Here is a 22,133-nt window from a genome sequence, read left to right on the forward strand (position 1 = left end):
AAGATCAAAAAGCAATGAGGGAGGAGCAACAAAGACAAGGAAGAGACATAGAAGAGCTCAAGGACATCATTGGTTCCTCAAGAAGGAAACGCCACCATCACTAAGGTGGACTCATTCCTTGTTCTTACTTTCTCTGTTTTTCGTTTTCTCTATGTTAAGTGCTTATCTAAGTTTGTGTCTTCATTACATGATCATTAGTAGTTAGTAACTTTGTCTTAAAGTTATGAATGTCCTATGAATCCATCACCTCTCTTAAATGAAAAATGTTTTAATTCAAAAGAACAAGAAGTACATGAGTTTTGAATTTATCCTTGAACTTAGTTTAATTATATTGATGTGGTGACAATGCTTCTTGTTTTCTGAATGTATGCTTAAACAGTGCATATGTCTTTTGAAGTTGTTGTTTAAGAATGTTAAATATGTTGGCTCTTGAAAGAATGATGACAAGGAGACATGTTATTTGATAATCTAAAAAATCATAAAAATGATTCTTGAAGCAAGAAAAAGCAGCAAAGAACAAAGCTTGCAGAAAAAAAAAATAGGCGAAAAAAAATAGAAAGAAAAAGCAAGCAGAAAAAGCCAAAAGCTCTTAAAACCAAGAGGCAAGAGCAAAAAGCCAATAACCCTTAAAACCAAAAGGCAAGGGTAAATAAAGAGGATCCCAAGGCTTTGAGCATCAGTGGATAGGAGGGCCTACAGGAATAAAATCCTGGTCTAAGCGGCTAAACCAAGCTGTCCCTAACCATGTGCTTGTGGCGTGTAGGTGTCAAGTGAAAACTTGAGACTGAGCGGTTAAAGTCAAGGTCCAAAGCAAAAAAAAAGAGTGTGCTTAAGAACCCTGGACACCTCTAATTGGGGACTTTAGCAAAGCTGATTCACAATCTGAAAAGGTTCACCCAATTATGTGTCTGTGGCATTTATGTATCCGGTGGTAATACTGGAAAACAAAGTGCTTAGGGCCACGGCCAAGACTCATAAAATAGCTGTGTTCAAGAATCATCATACTGAACTAGGAGAATCAATAACACTATCTGAACTCTGAGTTCCTATAGATGCCAATCATTCTGAACCTCAATGGATAAAGTGAGATGCCAGAACTATTCAAGAGGCAAAAAGCTATAAGTCCCGCTCATTTGATTGGAGATATGTTTCATTGATAGTTTGGAATTTATAGTATATTCTCTTATTTTTATCCTATTTGATTTTCAGTTGCTTGGGGACAAGCAACAATTTAAGTTTGGTGTTGTGATGAGCGGATAATTTATACGCTTTTTGGCATTGTTTTTAGTATGTTTTTAGTAGAATCTAGTTACTTTTAGGGATGTTTTCATTAGTTTTTATGTTAAATTCACATTTCTGGACTTCACTATGAGTTTGTGTGTTTTTCTGTGATTTCAGGTATTTTCTGGCTGAAATTGAGGGACTTGAGCAAAAATCAGATAAAGAGGTTGAAGAAGGACTGCTGATGTTGTTGGATTCTAACCTCCCTGCACTCAAAATGGATTTTCTGGAGCTACAGAACTCAAAATGGCGCGCTTCCAATTGCATTGGAAAGTAGACATCCAGAGCTTTCCAGAAATATATAATAGTCCATACTTTGCCCAAGTTTGGACGACGCAAACTGGCATTCAACGCCAGCTCTCCGCCCAATTCTGGCGTCCAGCGCCAGAAACAAGTTGCAAAGTGGAGTTCAACGCCCAAACTGGCACAAAAGCTGGCGTTCAACTCCAAGAATGACCTCTCCATGTGTAGACTTCAAGCTCAGCCCAAGCACACACCAAGTGGGCCCCGGAAGTAGATTTATGCATCAATTACTTACTTCTGTAAACCCTAGTGACTAGTTTATTATAAATAGAACTTTTTATCATTGTATTCGGAGTCTTGGTTACTCCGGTTCCCCTCTGGGGCCGAGACCAATGAACTCCATTATCACTTATGTATTTTCAACGGTAGAGTTTCTGCACTTCATAGATTAAGGTGTGGAGCTCTGCTGTTCCTCAAGGATTAATGCAAAGTACTACTGTTTTCTATTCAATTCAACTTATTCAGTTTCTAAGATATTCATTCGCACTTCAACCTGAATGTGATGAACGTGACAATCATCATCATTCCCTATGAACGCGTGCTTGACAACCACTTCCATTCTACATTAGGTTGAATGAGTATCTCTTAGATCTCTTAATCAGAATCTTCGTGGTATAAGCTAGATTGATGGCGGCATTCATGAGAGTCCGGAAAGTCTAAACCTTGTCCGTGGTATTCCGTGTAGGACTTTGGGATTGAATGACTGTGACAAACTCCAAACTCGCGAGTGCTGGGCCTAGTGACAGACGCAAAAGGATAGTAAATTCTATTCCAGTATGATCGAGAACCTCCAAGATGATTAGCCATGCAGTGACAGCGCATCGGACCATTTTCACAGAGAGGAATAGGATGCAACCAACGACAAGGGTGATGCCTCCAGACGATTAGCCGTGCTGTGATAGAGCATTTAGACCATTTTCCCGAGAGGATTGAAAGTAGCCATTGGCACCGGTGACATCCTTACATAAAGCCAGCCATAGAAAGGAGTAAGACGGATTAGATGAAGACAGCAGGAAAGTAGAGGTTCAGAGGAATGAATGCATCTCCATATGCTTATCTGAAATTCTCACCAATGATTTACATAAGTATTTCTATCCTTATTTTAGTATTAATTTCGAAAACTCCATAACTATTTTATATCTGCCTGACTGAGATTTACAAGGTGACCATAGCTTGCTTCATACCAACAATCTCTGTGGGATCGACCCTTACTCACGTAAGGTTTATTACTTGGACGACCCAGTGCACTTGCTGGTTAGTTATGCGAAGTTGTGAAGATATATTTAGACCATGGTTTTGTGCATCCATTTTTGGTGCCATCGCCAGGGAATCAATTTCGAACAATAATTCACAACCTAAGTAACAATTTCGCATATCAGCAACCCAATGTTATTTAATTATATTTATTTTATTTTCCATTGTTACTTTATGTTTTCTTTAGGTTGATGATCATGTGAAGTCATAAAACAACTGAAAAGTCAAAAACAGAATGAAAAATAGCATTAAAAATAGCACACCCTGGAGGACAGGCTTACTGGCCTTTAAACGCCAGTAAGGATAGCAGAATGGGCGTTTAGCGCCCAACCTGGCAGCATCTGGGCGTTAAATGCCAGAATGGGCAGCACTCTGGGTGTTTAATGCCAGAAAGGGCTGTCTGGCATCTGGCTGGCATTAAACGCCAGAAATGGGCAGCAGAGTGGCGTTTAACACCAGGAAAGGTATCAGAACTGGCGTTAAATGCCAGAATTGGAAGAATGGGCATTTGAATGCCAGAATGGTGCACGGACTCAAATTTCTTGACACCTCAGGATCTGTGGACCCCACAAGATCCCCACCTACCCCACCTCTTCTTCTCTCCTCTTCACACCTTTTCATATCACTCTTTCCTATATACCTTTGACCTATCACATCAATAACTCTTCCCCAAATACCCTCCACCTATCCAATCTTACCCTCTTCTCCATAATCTTTTCACCACTCACATCCATCCATCATAAAACCCCACCTACCTCAACATTCAAATTAAAACCACTTCCCTCCCAAACCCACCCACCCATGACCGAATTCCATCTCTCTCCCTATCCTATAAATACCCATCCTCACTACCTTCCTTTTCACACATCACAAACACTTCTTTCCTCCTTTGGCGAACCACTCACCTCCCTCCATCTCCTCCATTTCTTCTTCTTATACTCCTTTCTTTCTACTTTTGCTTGAGGACGAGCAAAACTTTTAAGTTTGGTATGAAAAAAGCTCTGCTTTTCTATTTTTCCATAACCATTAATGGCACCTAAGGCTGGAGAAACCACTAAAAAGAGGAAAGGGAAGGTAATTGCTTCCACCTCTGAGTCATGGGAGATGGAGAGATTCATCTCAAAGGTCCATCAAGACCACTTCTATGAAGTTGTGGCCAAGAAAAAGGTGATCCCCGAGGTCTCCTTCAAGCTCAAAAAGAGTGAATATCCGGAGATCCGACATGAGATTCAAAGAAGAGGTTGGAAAACTCTCACTAATCCAATTCAACAAGTCGAAATCTTAATGGTTCAAGAGTTCTATGCTAATGCATGGATCACTAGGAACCATGACCAAAGTATGAACCCGAACCCAAAGAATTGGCTTACAATGGTTCAGGGGAATTACTTGGATTTCAGTCCGGAAAATGTGAGGTTGGCATTCAACTTGCCAGTAATGCAAGGAGATCCTTACCCTTTCACTAGAAGGGTCAACTTTGATCAAAGGTTAGACCAAGTCCTTATGGACATCTGTGTGGAAGGAGCTCAATGGAAGAGAGACTCAAGAGGCAAGCCAGTTCAACTAAGAAGGCTTGACCTTAAACCCGTGGCTAGGGGATGGTTGGAGTTCATCCAACGCTCTATCATTCCTACTAGCAACCGGTCTGAAATTACAATAGACCGGGCTATCATGATCCATAGCATCATGAATGGAGAGGAAGTAGAAGTTCATGAGATTATATCCCTAGAACTCTACAAGGTGGCGGACAAGCCCTCTACTTTGGCAAGGTTAGCCTTTCCTCATCTCATTTGTACCCTATACAATTCAGCTGGAATTGTCATAGAGGAAGACATCCTCATTGAAGTAGACAAGCCCATCACTAAGAAAAGGATGGAGCAAACAAGAGAGCCCACTCATGGACCTCAACAAGAGCATGAGGAAGTTTCTCATCTAGAAATCCCTGAGATGCCTCAAGGGATGCATTTTCCTCCACAAAATTATTAGGAGCAAATCAACACCTGCTTAGGAGAATTAAGTTCCAACATGGGACAACTAAGGATGGAGCACCAAGAGCATTCCCTCCTCCTTCATGAAATTAGAGAAGACCAAAGAGCCATGAGGGAGGAGCAACAAAGGCAAGGAAGAGACATAGAGGAGCTCAAGCACTCCATAAGATCTTCAAGAGGAAGAACTAGCCGCCATCACTAAGGTGGATCCGTTCCTTAATTTCCTTTTTTTGTCTATGTTTGTGTCTTTATTACATGATCATTAGTGTCTAGTGTCTATGTCTTAAAGCTATGAATGTCCTATGAATTCTTCACCTTTCTTAAATGAAAAATGTTTTTTGAAAAAGAACAAGAAGTGCATGATTTCGAATTCTATCTTGAAATTAGTTTAATTATTTTGATGTGGTGGCAATACTTTTTGTTTTCTGAATGAATGCTTGAACAGTGCATATTTTTGAATTTGTTGTTTATGAATGTTAAAATTGTTGGCTCTTGAAAGAATAGATGAAAAAGGAGAAATGTTATTGATAATCTGAAAAATCATAAAATTGATTCTTGAAGCAAGAAAAAGCAGTGAAAAGCTTGCTGAAAAAAATGGCGAAAAAAATAAAGAAAAAAAGAGAAAGAGAAAGAAAAAGCAAGCAGAAAAAGCCAATAACCCTTTAAACCAAAAGGCAAGGGTAAAAAGGATCCAAGGCTTTGAGCATTAATGGATAGGAGGGCCCAAAGGAATAAAATCCAAGCCTAAGCGGCTAAATCAAGTTGTCCCTAACCATGTGCTTGTGGCGTGAAGGTGTCAAGTGAAAAGCTTGAGACTAAGCGGTTAAAGTCATGGTCCAAAGCAAAAAGAGTGTGCTTAAGAGCTCTGGGCACCTCTAACTGGGGACTCTAGCAAAGCTGAGTCATAATCTGAAAAGGTTCACCTAGTTATGTGTCTGTGGCATTTATGTATCTGGTGGTAATACTGGAAAACAAAATGCTTAGGGTCACGGCCAAGACTCATAAAGTAGCTGTGTTCAAGAATCAACATACTGAACTAAGAGAATCAATAACACTATATGAATTCTGAGTTCCTATAGATGCCAATCATTCTGAACTTCAAAGGATAAAGTGAGATGCCAAAACTATTCAGAAGCAAAAAGGCTACAAGTCCTGCTCATCTAATTGAAGCTAATCTTCATTGATAAGTTTGGAATTTATTGTATATTCTCTTCTTTTTATCCTATTTTGTTTTTAGTTGCTTGGGGACAAGCAACAATTTAAGTTTGGTGTTGTGATGAGCGGATAATTTATACCCTTTTTGGCATTGTTTTTACATAGTTTTTAATATATTTTGGTTACTTTTTGTTATATTTTTATTAGTTTTTATTCAAAAATCACATTTCTAGACTTTACTATGAGTTTGTGTGTTTTTCTGTGATTTTAGGTATTTTCTGACTGAAATTGAGGGACCTGAGCAAAAATCTGATTCATAGGCTGAAAAAGGACTGCAGATGCTGTTGGATTCTGACCCTCCTGCACTCGAAGTGAATTTTCTATAGCTACAGAAGCTTAATTGGCACGCTCTTAATTGCGTTGGAAAGTAGACATCCTGGGCTTTGCAGCAATATATAATAGTCCATACTTTCCTCAAGATTGAATGGCCCAAACTGGTGTCCAAAGCCAGCCTAAAATATCTTGGCGTAAAACACCCAAACTGGCACCAGAATTGGAGTTAAACGCCCAAACTGGCACCAAAGCTGGCGTTTAACTCCAAGAACAGCCTATGCACGTGTAAAGCTCAATTCTCAATCCAAGCACACACCAAGTGGGCCCCAGAAGTGAATTTCTACACTATCTGCACTTAGTTACTCATTTTCTGTAAACCTAGGTTACTAGTTTAGTATAAAAACTACTTTTAGAGATTTATTTTATATCTTTGGAATCTATGCTATCATAGACCATTGTTCACGTTTGGAGGCTGGCCTCACGGCCATGCCTAGACTTTTTTCACTTATGTATTTTCTACGGTGGAGTTTCTACACCCCATAGATTAAGGTGTGGAGCTCTACTGTTCTTCATGAATTAATACAATTACTACTGTTTTCTATTCAATTCATGCCTACTTCTTCTCCAAGATATACTCTCGTACTTAATTCAGTTAAGTCAGAATGAAGGGGTGACCCATGACAATCACCCAATCTTTGTTACTCGCTTAGCCAAGATCGCGTGCCTGACAACCACCAAGCGGTCTACATGATGTTCAATGTAGTCATTGGACGACAGCCAGAGTATATTCTCTTGGATATCTAATACACGGACCGAGTCCGTGAGATTAGTATCTTCATGGTATAGGCTAGAATTATTGGCAACATTCCTGGGATCCGGAAAGTCTAAACCTTGTCTGTGGTATTTCGAGTAGGATCCGGGAAGGGATGACTGTGACGAGCTTCAAACCTGCAAATATTGGGCGCAAGTGACAGTGTGCAAAAGGATCAATGGATTCTATTCCGACGCTAGTGGGAACCGACAGATGATTAGTCATGCAGTAGCTATACCTGGTATTTTTCATCCGAGACGAGAAATCCGACAGTTGATTAGCCGTGCAGAAACCATAGAGGACCATTTTCACTGAGAGGATCTTACAGCTTGCCATGGAAGGAAGTAACGCATGGTTGGAAGAAGGCAATAGGAAAGCAGAGGTTCAAAAGCAACAAAGCATCTCCATACGCTTATCTGAAATTCCCACCAGTAAATTACATAAGTAACTTTATTTTATTTTATGTTTTATTTATATTTTCATTACCAAAACCTCATAACCATTTGAATCTGCCTGACTGAGATTTACAAGATGACCATAGCATGCTTCAAGCCAACAATCTCCGTGGGATCGATCCTTACTCACGTAAGGTTTATTACTTGGACGTCCCAGTGCACTTGCTGGTTAGTTGTGCGGAGATGTGAAAAGTGTGAATCACGATTTCCGTGCACCAGCAAACATACACCCTATAGTGTTTTCAGATGCTGTAATATATAATTTTAAAGGTTTAGATGGACGTACATTCGCCATAATTAGAGCTTTTGATAAATATGACTTAATCGAATCAAACGCTGATTGATGCTCTGTGGTCCATTCGAATTTTGAACCATTTTTTAATTTCACCAAAGGCGCGAATACCCTAGTTCAATCCAAAAGATTCGAAATGAATCTCCTTATGTAATTTACTTTTCCAAAAAATGATTGTACTTCCTTCTTCGATTTGGGTGCAGATAATGCTAATATCGTATCTGATTTATTTTTATCAATAGCTATCCCCTTTTTATGAACAACAAAGCCTAAGAAGTTTCCAGCTGATACCCCAAAAGCACATTTCAAAGGATTCATTTTTAATCCTTTCTTCCTCATAGTAAGGAATGCTTTTCTTAAATGGTCTATATGCTGACCCACAGAAATCGATTTTACCATTACATCATCAATATACACCTCCATAAACTTCCCAATAAACTCATGAAAAATGGCATTCGTGGCACGCTGATATGTTGCCCCAGCATTCTTCAAACCAAAAGGCATAACCACCCACTCATACGCACCTAATGCCCAGGACAACGAAAGGTAGTTTTAGCCACGTCATCTTCCGCAATAAAGATTTGGTTATCTCCAGAATAACCGTCCATGAAACTAAGAATTTCATTTCCTGCCGTAGAATCGATTAACATTTCTGCAATCGGCATAAAATATTCATCCTTTGGGGTAGCATTATTTAAATCTCGAAAATCGATACACACCCTTAACTTCCCATTTTTCTTCATCACAGGAACAATATTCGATACCCACTCCACATATCGTGCAGTTCGAATAAATTTTGCCTTGATCAAGCATTCTATTTCTTTTTTTATTTTCACATTGATTTCAGGAGCAAAACGTCTTGGGGTTTGCTTCACAGGTTGAGCATTGGGCTTTAATGCTAATCGATGTTCTATTAATAAACGATCGAGACCAGGCATCTCATGGTAATCCCACGCAAAGCAATCTTTGAACTCAAGTAAAAAATTGAAAAGGTCAGTTCGAAAAGGATCAATAAGATCTTTACATATATATGTAATTTGAACGTCATCATGAGTCCCTAAATTAATTTCCTCGAAAGGATCCTGAGATTCGAACCCTTTATAGTGATCATCCTCTTTAATTGAATATTTTTCAAATCCCAAAGGTTCCAAATCATAAATACAATCGAAAGTAAAATCAATAGAATCATGAGAAATAGAAGAAACTCGACTTTCGACCAAATCATTACTATTCTTATTTTCTACACAATGGGCCTCTGCTATTAAATCGGCAGCCCAGCTCACATCATGAGTTTCATTACAAGAAATAGGGAAATCATAACTAAATTTGAATGGAAGCATCGAATCAAACATACTATCATTAATAAGTTTACTAACCCTATTTGATTCAACTTCATCAGGAGAATCATCTTTATTTTCTAGTAACTGCAAATTACTTAAAATAATTTTGAAATGTTACCAGGTAGTCAGAAACTTCCTCAACCTGGTCCATGGAGCAATCCTTTCCAAGTCTTCAAGAGGAGCAATCCCAACCAGTTGGTTCAAAGTCCAACATAAGATAACGCAACTTCACCGAAAGGCCTTCTGTGGACAAGTAGCACCCTTCACAATTATAAGAACTTAGTGATCGATCAACATCTAAGGGCTTTAACTTACGATTATAAATCTTAAAATTGACATGCATTTGTTCGACATATAAATTCGAATCTGCCTTGACGGTTTCAGGTTTACCCTCACTGGTCCATAGAAGAACACTTTGAAGCACAGTAGAAGGCACAGCTCCCACACCGTGTATCCAATCTCGCCCCAACAAAGCATTATAACTTGCTTTCGAAGGGACCACTACGAAGACAGTGTTACGCTCAGATAAGCCAACCTTTACAGTCAGAGTCACCAATACCCTGGCAGTTGAAGCCCCACTAAAATCTGTCACAGAAATATTCGTAGGGACTAAATGGTCCGGATGCTTCCCTACTTTAATTAGCATCCTTTCTGGCAGTAGACTAATTGCAGCACCACCGTCAATCAGGACCTTATTCACTTTTATCCCACTCAGAGTAGTTGTTATGTAAAGTGGGTGAAGGTGAGACATTTGCTTCTCAGTAGGCCGTAAAAAATAGCCTGGCTCATCCTCGATTCGAATGAAGGAAAAAGCTTCCTCATCCTCCGAATCATAATCCACATCAGGATCTCCTTCATATTCCCCCAAATACTTGGTAGGAATGATTGATATCGTCCCAACCATGTCATCATCGCCCTCATCGAAATATTCCTCACCCACATCAACATCTTTGTGTTTTTCAACTCCAGAGGACTGGGCTATTGCCTTGCCCTTTTACATCTTGGCAGGTGATGAAATCTCTTTAGGATAAGTGATAAACCATATTTTATGATATATTTTGTGCCTAATTTAAGTGATTTATTCAATCCTTCACTCACTTATTCATATAAATTGCATGGTTTTACTTTCCCTTCCTTATTATGTGATGTATGTGAAAAACATGTTTCCTATGATTTAAAAGTAATTATCTTAATTACCCTTTATTTCCATTCGATGCTGTGATTCGTGTGTTGAGTAGATTCAGATCTTCTAAGGCAGGAATGATTTAAAGGATGAAAAGAAGACATACAAAAATGGAAGGAAAGCATAAAATGGAGTTTTTGAAGAAACTGGCAGTGACGCGATCGCATGGACGACGCGGCCGCATGCCAGCACGAAATGGTAGTGACGCGACCGCGTGATTGGCGCAGACGCATGACTGAAGCAACCGCGTGGCAAGAAAAACTCCAATTGACACGACCGCGTGACCCACGCGGATGCGTGACAGAGGCCACGCACCAAAAAGTACAGAAAATGTTTCCAGCGATTTCTGAAGCCCTTTTTGGCCCAAATCCAAGTCCAGAAGGCACAGATCAGAGGTTATGAAGTGAGGGAATGCATCCATTCAGAGGAGAGTCTCCAATTAGTTACTTTTGATGAATTAGATGTAGTTTTGAGGGAGAGGTTCTCTCCTCTCTCTTTTAAGATTTAGGATTAGGATTTCTTTGCTTTCAGGATTATTTTTTTATCAGGTTCAACATTCTTTTTTATTTATTTTCTTAATTTAATTTATGAATTCTTCTATGTTACAGATTATTCTTTGAATTAATGTTATTTGAGGTATTTCAGTTTATTATTGCTTTTTTTATTTATGTTACTGTTGCTTCCAATCTGAAGACATTTTTATTCCAGTAGATTTACTTTTCCCCTTTGGTCTTGGTTAAGAAATCAGTAACTCAGGAGTTATCAAACTCAACATGATCGATAATTACTATCTTTGCTAATTGAATTGAACTTCAATAATCCCAATCTTTCTTTAGGGATTAACTAGGATTTGAAGATCAGACTAATTAGTCACTTGACCTTTCTTTGCTTTAAGTAAAGGCTAACTAAGTGGAATTAAGATTCAATCTTCATCATCATTGATAAGGATAACTAGGATAGGACTTCTAATTTCTCATACCTTGCCAAAAGTTTATTTTACAGTTATTTATTTATTTTACGGTCTTTTACTTATTTTAATTGCAATTCAAATCACTTGTTCCTCATCTTCAAAACCCCGATTTACAATCTTCATAACCAATAATAAGAACATACTTCCCTGCAGTTCCTTGAGAAGATGACCCGAGGTTTAAATACTTCGGTTATCAATTTTTAAGGGGTTTGTTACTTGTGACAACCAAAATGTTTGTACAAAGGGATTTCTGTTGGTTTAGAAACTATATCTACAACGCTACTATTTTTATAAAATTCTTTACTAGCAAAAATCCTAACGTCAAAATGGTGCCGTTGCCGGGGAACTGCAATCGTGTGCCTTATTATTGGTTATTGTAAATATTTTTCTTTTACTTGTTTATTTATCATTATTCTCTCCTTTTACTTCCATTAGCTACTATGAATTCTCACTCCTCTCGCTTTGAGTTTGGTTCTGATATTGTTGAAAGGAGTAAAAGTTATAATAGGAACATGCATCAAGGTCAGAGCAATCAAAGATGGATGGAGCCAAGAGGATCTGATCAACCCTTTAGGCAACAACACCCTCTAAGATATCATGGACAAAGACCATTCTACAATGCATACCAAACCAATAGACATGGTGGACAACCTTGTGGTTACCAACAAGCCCCACCCTGTGCTTATAGGCCATCCTCTCAACATAACTTCGCACCACCACACTCACAAGCTCTTTTTCACCATTCACTACCATATGATCCTCATCTACCCAAATTCAAATCCAATTACTCCCAAATACCACCACTTCCCCATATACCACGTCCAAATCTATCACCCCAAGAATCAGAGGTTCGCCTCAAGGAAACAGTAGATCAACTTCAAACAACCCTTCATCAACTGGAGCAAGTTGTAAATCAATTATCTTCTAGACGTTCGAACATTCAAGGACCACCCACAGCCCCATGTGGACAATCTAAGGAAGAGCGTAGTATGAAGGAGATACTAGAAACTCCAGTGGACAGAACAGGGTATGACTTCGTACTGGAACAAGTAGAGGAAGCTGTCATTGTAAACAAAGAAGAGTTGGTTGAAGACTTAGGAGACGCTGAACTTCCATGGGAATCCAGAGTTATAGAGAATTCTGTCAAAAGCGTTACAATTAATGCTAAGTAGGATAGTGCACAACTCCCAAAGCAAGTCTTTTTTGAAGAACTAGACGAAATAATCCAAGAAGTAAGTTTCCTTGATGATGATAATCTCAAGTTCTCCCAGTAATGAACTTGCATCAGTAAGTGAATTCTCTGAGATCGAAGAATCTTTCCCAAGTGAATACGAAGATGATGCAGAGGTAGATTTCTCTCAACCTCCTGTTTATGACTTAAGTGACGAGGAAGACATAGAAGGCTTTGATCAGGACATGGATGCAATTGAAGAAGTCTGCAAGGAAGTGAAGAAATTCACCAAAGAGCACAAGGGAGTAGAACTCACAGAACCACCGGAAACACCTATCCCAAGGCCATTACCACCCAATACAAGCTTCAAATGGGTACAATCCTTAACCTTTAGCTTTATCTTCCCACTTGAATATGGTTTGCTTGAAACAGATGGCCAGCTTAGAGCTCTCTGCGGCTTTAAGAGTAAGAGGGAAATGGCTCGCACTCAAAGCTGGTGTACAAGGTTCAATAAGGTTCCACGCTTCAATTCGAACTGCAAGGATTGGTTTCATGTCCAATCGAAAGGATCTCGGAAAACGTTTGGTTATCTTGGTGAGAATCTAACTTCTAAACTGCCCGGATGGAAAAATATAAATCAAGACGGAGGCAGATTTAGAAGTAAAGTTTAGGATCCTGGAATTTATTCCGACATTCGTCACCCCGGGAGCCTGACAATCTGTTTGAAGCTACTCAGAAGCTTTACATGCCTAGTTTGGGACCCCGGAGGCTATTGGCATTCCAAGAATTGGTGGAGATTTCTGGATGAATTTAAGCATAGGCCGCCTTAACAGGAAGCTCATCCAATGTCCAACTTAAGGACTTTAACTAAAAGTGCTAGGTGGGAGACAACCCACCATGGTATGGTCATTTTTTTTTCAGTTTTATTTTGTGTTATTTATTTTTGTTTTCCTTTTCAATTGAACCTGAATATTATTCATTCGCACTGCATACTGCATAATTGCATACCTGCATAAAATAAAAAAAAAAAAAAGAAAGGGCGTGCGACGCGACTGCATCACTCATGCAATCGCGGCCACGTGATCTGGAAATCGGTGTAAGGATCCAACGCCCAGAAAGTTGGGCTGGAATCATGCGGCTATTGTGCGTTTCGCACAAAACGACCCACGCGGTCATGTCCCTGACGCGATCATGTTACTTGCACAACACCAATCCCACGCGACAGCGTGAGCGACGCAATCGCGTCGCATGGATTGCACAACACCCCAAAGGAGATAGAGAGTTGCGCTGAAACAACGATGGAATTGCGCGTTTAGCACAATTTCCAGCGACGCGGTCGCATGCCTCATGCGACCGCGTCATTCATCCTTTCTCCCATTCTATGCGATCGCATCACTCACGCAATCGCGTCAACTCCCATTCCACCCCAGCCACGCGACCGCGTGCCCCACGCGATCCCGTGGATTCAAATTCCATAACCCCCTGTCACGCAAACCCTACCCATTCGCGCCCCCCAGCCCCTTCTCCTTACTCTCTTCTCTCCAACCAACCACCACCAACTTCCAGCCACCACCACCGACCACCGCCACCCTCGTTGACCACCCAGAACCCACTACCATGCCAACCCCCTTCCCCCTTCCCCCTCTTTCTTCCTCTTCTTCCCTCCACCACCACTGCCCCCCTCCGCGACTGCCACACCCACCGCGCCGCTGTCACCTCCGCGCCTCCGACCGCCACCAACGCCCCCTTCCCTTCCTTCCCCCTACCCACATTACCCCCCAAACCCCCTGCCTCCGAACAGCCCTCACCGCCGCACAACCACCATCAACCACCGCGTCAGCCACCACCACCACCATCTCCCAGCCACCTCTCTGCCCCACCTTCTTTCATACGCCTTCCAGGTTCCGGCAAACGCCACCTTTCTTTCAATTCCTAGTTAATTACATATTTTTCTGTTTATGTTCATATTTAGGCTAGTTAGATATGCATGTTGTAGTGGATTCTAGGTTGTTAGGTAGCTTAGGATGTGGTTAGTGGATTTAGGCCTGTTTAATTGCGCTGTTCGTACTTCTTGTTTTCTAATTTTCGCAATTCTGCTGTTGCTGTGATGTTAGTTTTGTTCATATGCTGTTCGTACTGTTCATGCTGCTATTATGAATGTTATTTCTTGTTCATATCTAATTGCAGTTTGTTTTAATTCATATGAACTGTCCTGCTTACTGTTTATTTTCTGGGAACATCCAATTTTAGTCGGAATGCTGTCCAATTTTCTGTAGACTATTTTGTTTCCATTCATGTCTTGGTTTTGGCACTTTGAACTCTACTTTACTCTGCTTTTACCAAACCAATTCATGAATACCAGGGCAAGCTTTCTTATTCTTTTTGATTTCCTAGTTCATAATCTGCGTTTTTGATGTTTAGCTTCCAATTTTTGATTCATCATCAACCTGATTCCCTTGTTTGGATATGAGTTAACTGTAGCTTCTAATTGAGAATGCTTGTTACTTAGAAAATGATCATCATGCCACTTACTCTAACCCACTTTTTACTAATTCACAAATTTTAACTTCCTAAACTCTTTTTTTTTCATTCCTAACCTACTTACCTTTCAAAACATCTTTATTGGTTTTTCACTATTCTCTTTAACCTTCTAACCAAGGCATAATGATACATTTTCCTAATTAACATGATTTCTAATACATTTTGGATTGTGAATTTTTTTTCTCAGTTTTCTATTTCCTATACAATCCTTAATGCACATTTACTTAACTCATTTTCATTACTCCACTGCTCATTTGCCATTATATGCTTATTTTGTGATTTGCCTACTTGTTTTCCTGTTTTTATTATATCCTGGTTTTCTATTTTTCAGGATGTCTGACACCCAAAGAAAGGGAAAAGGAAAGGCAACAACTAGCAAACAGAAAAGAGGAGAATCCTCCATGTCCATCCTGGACATCATGCATGATGACTCCTGGCGGGAGAAACACTTTACCCCGCAGGAGAAGGCTGACCAGCTACTCCCTACTACTGATCCCATTAAGTTTGCAAACTGATACTGCGAGCTGAAGTATCCGGTGTTTGCAACCTCCAGGAACCTGTACCTGGAGAGGACTCTGAAGATCCCAGAAGAACTCCAGTAATACACCTCTGATCAAATCAAACAAAGAGGCTAGTTCTTCTTGGAGAGAAACCTGACTGAGGTCAATGCATCTTGGGTACGGGAATTTTATTGCAATTACTTCAAAACTTCCCTAGATGCAGTAAACCTAAGAGGGAAGCAAATACTGGTTACTGAAGAGGCCATAGAGGATGTTTTGAAGCTCCTGCCTAAATCCGATCAGCCAGATGGTTATTAACAGGCTGAGAAGGACATGCGCTTCATGAAATTTGACTGGGATGCCGTCAAGGCAAGGATCGCCCTTGACCCGACTGTTCCATGGGTCATGGTTCAGAACACCACCATGCCTAAGGGAATCAAGCGAGCATACTTGAATGATGAGGCTCGGCTATGACATCAGATCCTAAGCAACTTTATTATGCCGAGTACTCACGAGACGGAGCTACCTGCCGCTATGATCACCCTCCTATGGTGTGTGATGGAGGGTAAGGACCTATACTTGCCATGCTTTATTCGGTACTACATGGCCAGGGTCTACGTCTGAGGCACTCTCCCCTTTCTATATCTGATTACACAGCTTGGCCGTCGAGCTGACGTGCCTTGGGAGGATGCTGATGAGAAGCCACCTGCTGCAGAATGCAAGAAAATTATCCCTCACAGCAGGAACTTTCTGGCTTTGGGCTAAAGACCTCCATTCCTCACTCCTACTGATGAGACAGCCACACCATCTGCCGGCCCCTCTTCCTCTACAGCTACCCCTGCTACCACCACTACACCTCCACCTGCCTCAGAGCCAGTTTATCACTTAGTGCACCACCTGTTTCGGCAGTTAAACCAGATGGAGCGCCGCAACCGGCGGCGATACGAGAGATCTGAGCGTCGCAGCAAGCGATGCTATGAGCACCTGAAGCTGATGATTCGTTCTGGCAGCGACATCCCCTCCGAGCCTGACACTCCATCAGAGCCATCTGAGGAGGAGGCGGATGATCACGAGGCAGAGACCCGTCCACAGAGAGAGGCTGCACAGGCAGGCATAGAGCAGGCTACATCACATCAGAGGAGGCCCCACATCAGATTCAGGCTACAGACCCAGAGATCCCTATTGAGTCAGCACCTCCTCTGCAGCAGGCAGATCCTCAGACCACCACCATAGAGACCCCAGCTACCCATCCTTCCGATGATGACACCCCTTCACACCTTGCTTGAGTGAGCATCAGGGACGATGCTTCATATTAAGTGTGGGGAGGTCGCCATCTCTGACGTATATTTTTTTTGGTGAACCACTACAGACTCTTTTTACTTTATTATTTTTCTGTATTGTTCTCTTTATTTTTATTTTTATTTTTATTTTTATTTTTTCAGTACTTATACATTGCTATTTTCATGTATTTCTACTATATTTCTATATTTTGCATTTTAGTTCATATTTTAGATAGTAGTTTAGTTGCAATTCTAACTTATTAGTTATAGAAAGTATGGATTAATTAGTATAGTTTACCCTTTTTAGCATAAGATAACTTAGTTTAAATTAAAAATATAAAAAGGAAGTAAACTAGAGACTTGAACAGAATAAAAACAACCCACACCTTGTCTATATAGCATTACATGTTAGTTAGTTAACAACATTTCATCAAGGAGAAACACTAGAACTTTAAAGCCACCTTAAGATTTACATTGAGAATAATGGGAACTCTTAATTTTTACTTGCTTGACATATACAACTGATATATGATTTTTGAGTTAGAGAATACACAGCCTGTGAGTTTGGAGCTTAATTGCATGGTTACACTTAAATGATAATATTTTATTCCTGTGTGTTCCGCCCTTCTTATTTATTCTGGTGTTCTTTACTTTGTTTTAATCTATATGTCTGATTGTAGAATATAGATACATACCAAGAAAGTGATTGAGGCCATTGTTTGATTCTAGCTCACTATTCCCAAATCAGCCTACCTTTTACGTCACCCTTGTCAGCCCCCTTGAGCCTTTAATTCCCCTCTTGTTTTATAACCACATTACTAGGCTTAAGCAGAAAAACAAAATAAAAATACCAAGTTGAATCCTTGGTTAGCTTAAGATAGAAAGTGTGTATTGTTTAAGTGTGGGAAACCTATTGGGAATATGGATGATAAAAACAAAGGGTAGAAAGTTAAAAAGAATAAAATACTTCAAAATAAAAATTTTGGGAAGCATGCTCATGTGAAATCAAAATAATTGAATTACCATGTGTATTAAAAAAAAATTCAGTATTTGAGTAAAGGGGATACAAAAGAATTCTCCAAATGTAAAATAAAGCAAATGCACATAGGACAAAATTAAAACTAATGCATGAGCATGTAACATAAAAAGTGGGAAAAATATGGGAAAATAGGTAAAGAAACTTTGCTTTACAAAATATATATCTTAGACTAATCAGGGATTCACTTATTAGCTCACTTAGCCTTATACATATACCCTTACCTTTACCTTGGCCCCATTACAACCTTAATTAAAAGACCTCATGATTTTTGTATGCCTATATTCTATAATTGTTGATTAGTTAGATGAAGAACAAAGTTATAGAAAGTAAGGATAAAAAGGAGAATAGAGTGATTAACACAATAAACACTGAGTGACTAGAGAGTAAACACAAAATCCAGTGAGGGTTCAATAGCTCATCAACATATATCTCTGCTTAAATTATTAATTGTCTTGCAAAATTGTAAAATGTTTTTCTCTCCCATCTCAATTGTAAAGGTACTTTATCACTATCTAAGGTTTGGCTATATATAAGATTCCTTGAGAATGTAAATTAATTCAACTATATGTAAGTTTTATATACAAGTGAATATAAAAATTAGAATTGCATGATTCATTTAGGTAGTTGCATTTAGAATAGATTGCATTGCATGAGATTTCACCACTTCAACCTTACCTTACTCTTTATCTTGGATTTAGCATGAGGACATGCTATTGTTTAAGTGTGGAGAGGTTGATAAACCCATATTTTATGATATATTTTATGCCTAATTTAAGTGATTTATTCAATCCTTCACTCACTTATTCATATAAATTGCATGGTTTTACTTTCCCTTCCTTATTATGTGATGTATGTGAAAAACATGTTTCCTATGCTTTAAAAGTAATTATTTTAATTATCCTTTATTTCCATTCGATGCCGTGATTCGTGTGTTGAGTAGTTTCAGATCTTCTAAGGCAGGAATGATTTAAAGGATGAAAAGGAGACATACAAAAATGGAAGGAAAGCACAAAAAGGAGTTTTTGAAGAAACTGGCAGTGACGCGATCGCATGGATGACACGGCCGCATGCCAGCACGAAATGGTAGTGACGCGACCGCGCGCCTTAAGCGAAACACATATGACGCGGACGCATGACTGAAGCGACCGCGTGGCAAGGAAAACTCCAATTGACGCGACCGTGTGACCCACGCAGACGCGTGACAGAGGCCACGCACCAGAAAGTATAGAAAACGCTCCCATCGATTTCTGAAGCCCTTTTTGGCCCAAATCCAAGTCCAGAAGGCACAGATCAGAGGTTATGAAGTGAGGGAATGCATCCATTCAGAGGAGAGTCTCCAATTAGTTACTTTTGATGAATTAGATGTAGTTTTGAGGGAGAGGTTCTCTCCTCTCTCTTTTAGGATTTAGGATTAGGATTTCTTTGCTTTCAGGATTATCTTTTTATCAGGTTCAACATTCCTTTTTATTTATTTTTTTAATTTAATTTATGAATTCTTCTATGTTACAGATTATTCTTTGAATTAATGTTATTTGAGGTATTTCAGTTTATTATTACTTTTTTTTATTTATGTTATTGTTGCTTCCAATCTGAAGACATTTTTATTCCAGTAGATTTACTTTTCCCCTTTGGTCTTGGTTAAGAAATCAGTAACTCAGGAGTTATCAAACTCAACATGATCGATAATTGCTATCTTTGCTAATTGAATTGAACTTCAATAATCCCAATCTTTCCTTAGGGATTAACTAGGATTTGAAGATCAGACTAATTAGTCACTTGACCTTTCTTTGTTTTAAGTAAAGGCTAACTAAGTGGAATTAAGATTCAATCTTCATCATCATTGATAAGGATAACTCGGATAGGACTTCTAATTTCTCATACCTTGCCAAAAGTTTATTTTACAGTTATTTATTTATTTTACAGTCTTTTACTTATTTTAATTGCAATTCAAATCACTTGTTCCTCATCTTCAAAACCCTGATTTACAATCTTCATAACCAATAATAAGAACATACTTTCCTGCAGTTCCTTGAGAAGACGACCCGAGGTTTAAATACTTCGGTTATCAATTTTTAAGGGGTTTGTTACTTGTGACAACCGAAACGTTTGTACGAAGAGATTTCTGTTGGTTTAGAAACTATATCTACAACGCGACAATTTTTATAAAATTCTTTACTAGCAAAAATCCTAACGTCAATAAGTTTCCCCATCGGAAGGAAAGACTATTCTTAAATGCACAGAGGGCGTTGCCCCCTTGCTTAATTCTTTTCTTGACTCAACTGAAAGTTTTTTATTCTAATTGAAACTTTTTCTTCCTCCTCTTCCTCGAGGAAAACCCCTGGCACGACCTCGATAATAAGCATATTAATTTCAAGAAGGTGCTCGATGCCCCTACTGAGGATTACGCCGATATAAATGATCACATTTCTGGAATTCCTGACAATTCCTGATCCACTAGACACTTATAGCCTGAGAACGGCTTAAGGGTGTATTTACATTCTCTTGAGGGGTCTTCGAACTAGAGCCTTCTATACGCCTGAGTGGTTGCTTTTGACGGGCCTGTTCTTCCCTATGAGCCAACTCTTTCTTCATCCTTTCTTTTTCAAAGATTGCTGCTGCTTCAGCATCAAAAATAGCGTTACACCGTGGACACAGAGATACCTCCCGGTCTTTGATCTTCTGCTGAACTAAGAAGTCCAGCAAACTGTCCCCTGTTCTAGGGTATACTGATCTGACCTGTGACTCAAAATCATTGAGAGCCACATCAAAATCGTAGGACATGCCCACCATGTTTACTCCAAAGCAAAGTTCAACATAATTGGCCTCAACTTCGAAGGGATCTATATCAACCTTCATTTCTTTTTTGCCATCATCGAATTTCAATCACCCCTCCATTATCGCCTCTTGAATCAAGTCCCTGAAACGGACACAACTATTAGTCGAATGACTTGTTGCTTGATGAAACTTACAATAAGACTTTCCTTTTAAATCTTTCACAGAAAGCAAGGTTCTACCCTCAGGTAAAATTAACTTTTTATCTTTAAGCAATACATCAAAAATCTTATCAGATTTTGAAATATCAAAACTATATTTTTCCCACTTTTTAGTTTTGAATCATTCGACTTTTCATTACTTGGCAACTTCTTCAACAAAGAACAAACATAAGGAGGGCCTTCTTAAGTTCGGCCAAATCGATTTCTGTTTCGAAATCGAATTCTTCTTCGGAAGACTTCATTGTTACATAAGCAACCTTTTCTTTTCGAGTAAAAGGTTTACTCTTCGATCTCTGTTCACTCCTGTATTTCTCTTTTTCTCTTTTCATAAGTTCGGTCTGTCGAACCTTTTCAGCCAGATGGGCCAAATCGGGAGTATAGACATTAAGCAATTTTCTACGCATATAAAATCCCAAGTCCATAATTGCTATTTTCACTATCTCATTCTCAGGTAATGACACATAGCATCTACTTCTAGAATTTTTGAAACGTATTAAATAATCATCAATGGTCTCACCATCTTCATGTTTCAAAGCCACTAAATCAGTAACTGCTACGTTCATTTCACCTCGATAGAACTGAGCGTGAAAGGCAGTTTTTAACTGATTCCATATTGTAATCGAACTTGGTCTAAGATTCAAAAACCAAGTAAATGCATTCTTTGTCAATGATGAAGGAAAAAATTTTATTTTTAAATTTTTATCATTAGCTAGATTCCCAATTTCGACCAAATAACGAGCAACATGTTCAGTAGTTGATTCTCCAACTTCACCAGCAAATTTTGTTGTTATTTTTGGGATTTTCACCCCTCTTAACACTTCAGCCATTTGAACCACTTGGGGAAAAGTGGACACAAAATGTGGTTGATTCATAAAACCAACATTTAGCCCAACCCGATTTAGCACTTCTTCAATAATCCTAGTAACTTGATAGCGATCACCACGCAATCCGGCTAGATAGTCATCAGCATTTTCACCTCGGGGAACCACGTGAGGATTTTCTCGATTCGGAATCTGGTTTTCATTTTGAAAAATATTTTCCATTACTTCGTTATTTCCCCTGGCATTATGCCTCTTACCTTCATCATAATCAACGATTCGAGTAATCCTCTCAACTTGTCTAACAAGACACTCGAATCTTGATTCATGATCAGCCATCATGGGATTCAGAATTGTAGTCATTTGCTGAGTCAATAAATTGACCAAGTCATGATGACTCTCCTCTACTTGTTGTCGATATACTGCCAT

At 39.3% G+C, this 22,133-nt stretch overlaps 2 protein-coding genes across 2 annotated transcripts; both read right to left on the reverse strand.

The window, feature by feature from the left end:
• Positions 1-8,393: 8,393 nt before the first annotated feature.
• On the reverse strand, positions 8,394-10,113 carry LOC148580330 (uncharacterized). Its single transcript, XM_088491992.1, has 2 exons — positions 9,442-10,113; positions 8,394-9,293 (listed from the first exon to the last, which is right to left on the reverse strand). The coding sequence occupies exons 1-2, from the start codon at positions 10,111-10,113 to the stop codon at positions 8,394-8,396; spliced, it is 1,572 nt and encodes a 523-aa protein (XP_088348118.1).
• Positions 10,114-21,038: 10,925 nt separating this feature from the next.
• On the reverse strand, positions 21,039-22,133 carry LOC107620652 (uncharacterized). Its single transcript, XM_016322784.1, has one exon. The coding sequence runs from the start codon at positions 22,131-22,133 to the stop codon at positions 21,039-21,041; it is 1,095 nt and encodes a 364-aa protein (XP_016178270.1).

Source organism: Arachis ipaensis, chromosome B10 (genome assembly GCF_059453495.1).
Source record: "Arachis ipaensis isolate K30076 ecotype BB chromosome B10, ASM5945349v1, whole genome shotgun sequence".
In the NCBI taxonomy this organism is placed as follows: Eukaryota; Viridiplantae; Streptophyta; class Magnoliopsida; order Fabales; family Fabaceae; genus Arachis; species Arachis ipaensis.

What these genes read in the sequence shown, in the direction of transcription:
- LOC148580330 (XM_088491992.1), bottom strand. Translation starts at nt 10,113, where the DNA reads ATGGTTGGGACGATATCAATCATTCCTACCAAGTATTTGGGGGAATAT. An exon ending in TGTCCACAGAAGGCCTTTCG is followed by an intron (nt 9,294 to 9,441) that starts GTGAAGTTGCGT and finishes AGTAATTTGCAG; the next exon opens with TTACTAGAAAATAAAGATGA.
- LOC107620652 (XM_016322784.1), bottom strand. Translation starts at nt 22,133, where the DNA reads ATGGCAGTATATCGACAACAAGTAGAGGAGAGTCATCATGACTTGGTC.